Source organism: Octopus bimaculoides, chromosome 11, assembly GCF_046866305.1.
Source record: "Octopus bimaculoides isolate indiv1 chromosome 11, ASM4686630v1, whole genome shotgun sequence".
Classification (NCBI taxonomy): Eukaryota; Metazoa; Mollusca; class Cephalopoda; order Octopoda; family Octopodidae; genus Octopus; species Octopus bimaculoides.
The window spans coordinates 51650076-51653891 of NC_142938.1; the positions used below are offsets into that span (position 1 = coordinate 51650076).

Consider the following 3816-nt stretch of genomic DNA (forward strand, 5'->3'; position numbering starts at 1 on the left):
GTGACCGACTATGTCAGAGCTGGAGTTTTGAATAACAAGTAAAATTGAATGAGCGAGTGAGAGAGAGAGAGAAAGAAAGAGAGAGAGAGAGAGAGAGAGAGATAGAGAGAGAGAGAGAGAGAGAGAGAGAGAGAGAGAGAGAGAGATTTGTCGAAAAGAAGGAACATTCGGTCTCGGTGTTACTTGTCCTACAATTCGGGGAATTCGCCGACATCAAGTTTGCCCTTCATCCTTTACAAGAAAGAAAGTAGCAGCGTAGTTTTGACGTTCTTCTAATGGATTAACGCTCGAAATTTCTAGCCTCGTGCCTTTCTAATAAACATTTACAATTAATATGTTTTCCTTTTGCAAATCCTCGTCGTCACAGCTACACGCAGTGGAGAAGCACAGAACAGAATAGACGAAGATGTCTGTAGTAGTAGTAGTAGTAGTAGTAGTAGTAGTAGTAGTAGTAGTAGTAATTTCTGTTGTTAATTATTCATTTGTCTTCTTTTTTTTGTCGTTTCTCTTCCATCGTCATCACTTCCTTCTACACCCACTCCCTTCCATTTACTGTTTTTACATCATTTACATGTGAAAACATTTCCTCTCTTTACTATATCGCATCTTTTGTAGCAGTCTACTTCATCAGCTTTCGTTGTCTAGTTTTTCTAATTCTTTATAGATCCTACTATAGAAGATCGCTTCTTTCTTCTTTTTTTTCTGCTCTTTTTACTGGCTCCCGTTTCTCTTTACCCAACGTCGTTCTATTTCTTTTAACTCTCACCACCACCACCACCACCACCACCACTACCAGATCCACCACCACCGCCACCTACGGTGCAATAACGGTCATCTTTAACATTTACTCGATAATGACCACCTAACATCAAGCTCGGTGTGGAAAACGTACATAAACACTTAAGCAAAGAATACTTTTGCCGCTAATCCCAACTTAGCTGCTCGTTCACTACCGTATGGATGCACAACCAACCATGTAAAACACTCTTCCTCTCTTTTCTCCTACTTTTCCTCTTTCACCTTCCTCCACCTTTTCCTCGTTTTTGCTCGTATTCTGCTCTTCTTTTTCGTTCCTCTCTCTCTCTCTCTCTCTCTCTCTCTCTCTCTCTCTCTCTCTCTCTCTCTCTCTCTCTCTCACTCTCTCTCTCTCTCTCTCTCTCTTTCTCTTTCTTTCTCTGTTTATCTTTGCTGTGTACTTTTCGGATTCAAACCTCTACAACTTATAATTGTCGCCTGGATTGTATATTCTCCTATAGCAGCAAAAGACGAACAACAGTCTTTTAGTTCGGTCATTCGTAGACTATGCATCGAGAATTTTTCTTGTTTTGTTTCATTCTTCGATGTCCTTTTATGTTGCAAGTTCTCTTTGATATTTCTCCCTATCAACTGATCGCTAGCAGCAGTTAAAATGAAAAACAATCACCGTGGATGTATTCTACTTTTGCGGAGTCTCTCTTAACTTGTTACTATGCTCCATGCAGCCAGCTCAGGGCAAACTTATGTTTTTAACAAAATAGAGGGGGTTAGTCAGAACCCCCAGCGAGTAATACATCCTTTACCTCACAGAACTACCCACACCACATCTAAAAAAAAAACATCTTTTCCCCCTATCTCCCCTGCACAAATTTTGATAAGTAAATAATCCTTCAGTCACAACTCTCTCCCTTTCTCTCTCTTTTCTCTCTTCTCTCTCTCTCTCTCTCTCTCTCTCACACACACACATACACACACTCACACACACACACACAAAGAAAAAAAAAACCCTCCTCAAATTGAAGTTGCTGATCGTGATGCCGCGGCCGGGAAACCATGGCTGTTTTTCATTCCTCCACCTACAGGAGGATAATGCGCGTTTCCTGTTGCTCTTCATTGTTATGATGGGCTACCTTATGTTTGGAGCTGGCATCTTCATGATTCTGGAGTCTCCGAACGAAGAGGCTGAACGCATAAAAATCAACGCCTCGGTTGAGGCTTTTCTGGAAAGATACCCGGAGGCAAACCGCACCGATCTGGAATTACTCCTACTTGAATATGCCCACGCAAGTGCCGCCGGTTTTGTCGAAAGTAAAGCAACTCGTTGGGACTACGTTGGATCATTTTACTTTGTTGGTACTGTTGTTTCAACTATAGGTAAGCCGAGCTATTTCATAATTGCCTGCGTACAGTGTTTTCTACTTTTCCTTTTATATCGCTATGTATACTCTCATATCTTTGCTATATGGCTATCATCTCTACCTTTATATCATTGCTTCGTTTAGTTGTCACGGAAGACAAGAAATCAACTACTAAATTCAAGTACCATGCGGTTAATACTCTGCTTACAAACGTGCCCCCCCACACACACACACGCGCGCGCGCGCGCGCGCGTACATATTTTCACTGCATTTAAAGTGAGACGTGAATCACACGAGTTGTATATTGTGTCCTGTAAACTACAGAAATCACCAGTTATTTGGTTCTTAACTACGTTCGTTATATGCAAACAGGTGCTTATAAGCACAATCAAAAGGGAAACAAACTAAACTCATAAGGAACGTAGGGAATCTCTCTCTCTCTCTCTCTATCTATCTATCAATCTCTTTCTCCCCTCTCTCTATATATACATATGTGTGTGTGTGTGTGTGTGTGTGTGTGTGTGTGTGTGTGTATGTATGTATCGTATATATCCATACATGCATACATATATTCATACATATATATTTACAAACATACATAATACATACATACATATATCATACATACATACGTACGTACGTACATACATACATACATACACGCATGCATATACGCATACATATACATACGCGCATACATATACATACATAGATATGTGCTCAGATATACACGGAGAAAGATAGTGATACACATAAACGGCAATGCATACATAAGCGGTCATATGCCTCTAAAAACAAAATGCTTCATAGTATAGAGTTATTAGTGTATAGAGAGGAAAACACACGCACGCACGCACACACACACACACACACACACACACACACACACTCGCAAACACATACCTATAAAGTATAAACTAAATATAAGTATATATGTGCTCCAGCATGGTCGCAGTCGAATGATTGAAATAATAAAAGATATATATGTACAGTTAAACTTTTAATCTATTTGTTCATTACAACCAGCGATGGTACTCGTCTACCTGGACGTAGAGTGAATGTTGAACTAGAATACAATATGATACTGATTTTCCTTGCGTTTGAACCCGGTGGTTCTCAAACTACAGCACAGCACACTGGTATGCCGTCGTAAGGGGTATCTAGGTGTGCCGCACGGGATATCTGTATGTACCTCAAGGGCTATCGAGATGTGTCGCAAGGGGCATCTTATTGTGCTGCAAGGGGTATCTAGATGCGCTGCTAGGGGGTATCTATGTTTTCCATCAATGAGTATCTTGGTATGTGCAAGAGTTATCTGGGTGAGTTCAGGACTTATCTAGGTGCGTCGCACGGGGTATCAATATATTTTCAGAAAAGGGAATTTATTTGTGCCACGAGGGGTGTCTAGGTGCATCGCAAGGGGAACCTACAACAACAATGTCTTGAAAAAACGTGTCGTTCATAAATCTGTGGTCCTTAGATATGATAAACAAAATAAGCAGTGGTACCTTTCAAAACTGATATGATTAAGGTAGGGTTGACTGTGGAATGAGAATGTTTGCTGCGTGGTGAGATAAGAACCGTAGAATACGAGGGAAGATTCTTGTGAGTGTGAGTCGAGTACAAGATGTTTCGGTTCCTAAAAGTAATTAGATTGCTGTTATGGCCCTGATACCATTGGGAAAATGCATGTATTTCTCAC

At 40.6% G+C, this 3816-nt stretch overlaps 1 protein-coding gene across 1 annotated transcript in view; it reads left to right on the forward strand.

Annotated features, from left to right (window-relative positions):
- The first annotated feature begins 452 nt into the window (after positions 1-452).
- LOC106873917 (potassium channel, subfamily K, member 13) overlaps positions 453-3816 on the forward strand; it is a 155630-nt gene continuing 152266 nt past the window's right edge. Inside the window, exon 1 of the mRNA XM_052971788.2 lies at positions 453-2130. Coding sequence (XP_052827748.1) covers positions 1791-2130 — 340 coding nt within the window. The 5' untranslated portion in view covers positions 453-1790. The remainder of the gene's footprint in view (positions 2131-3816) is intronic.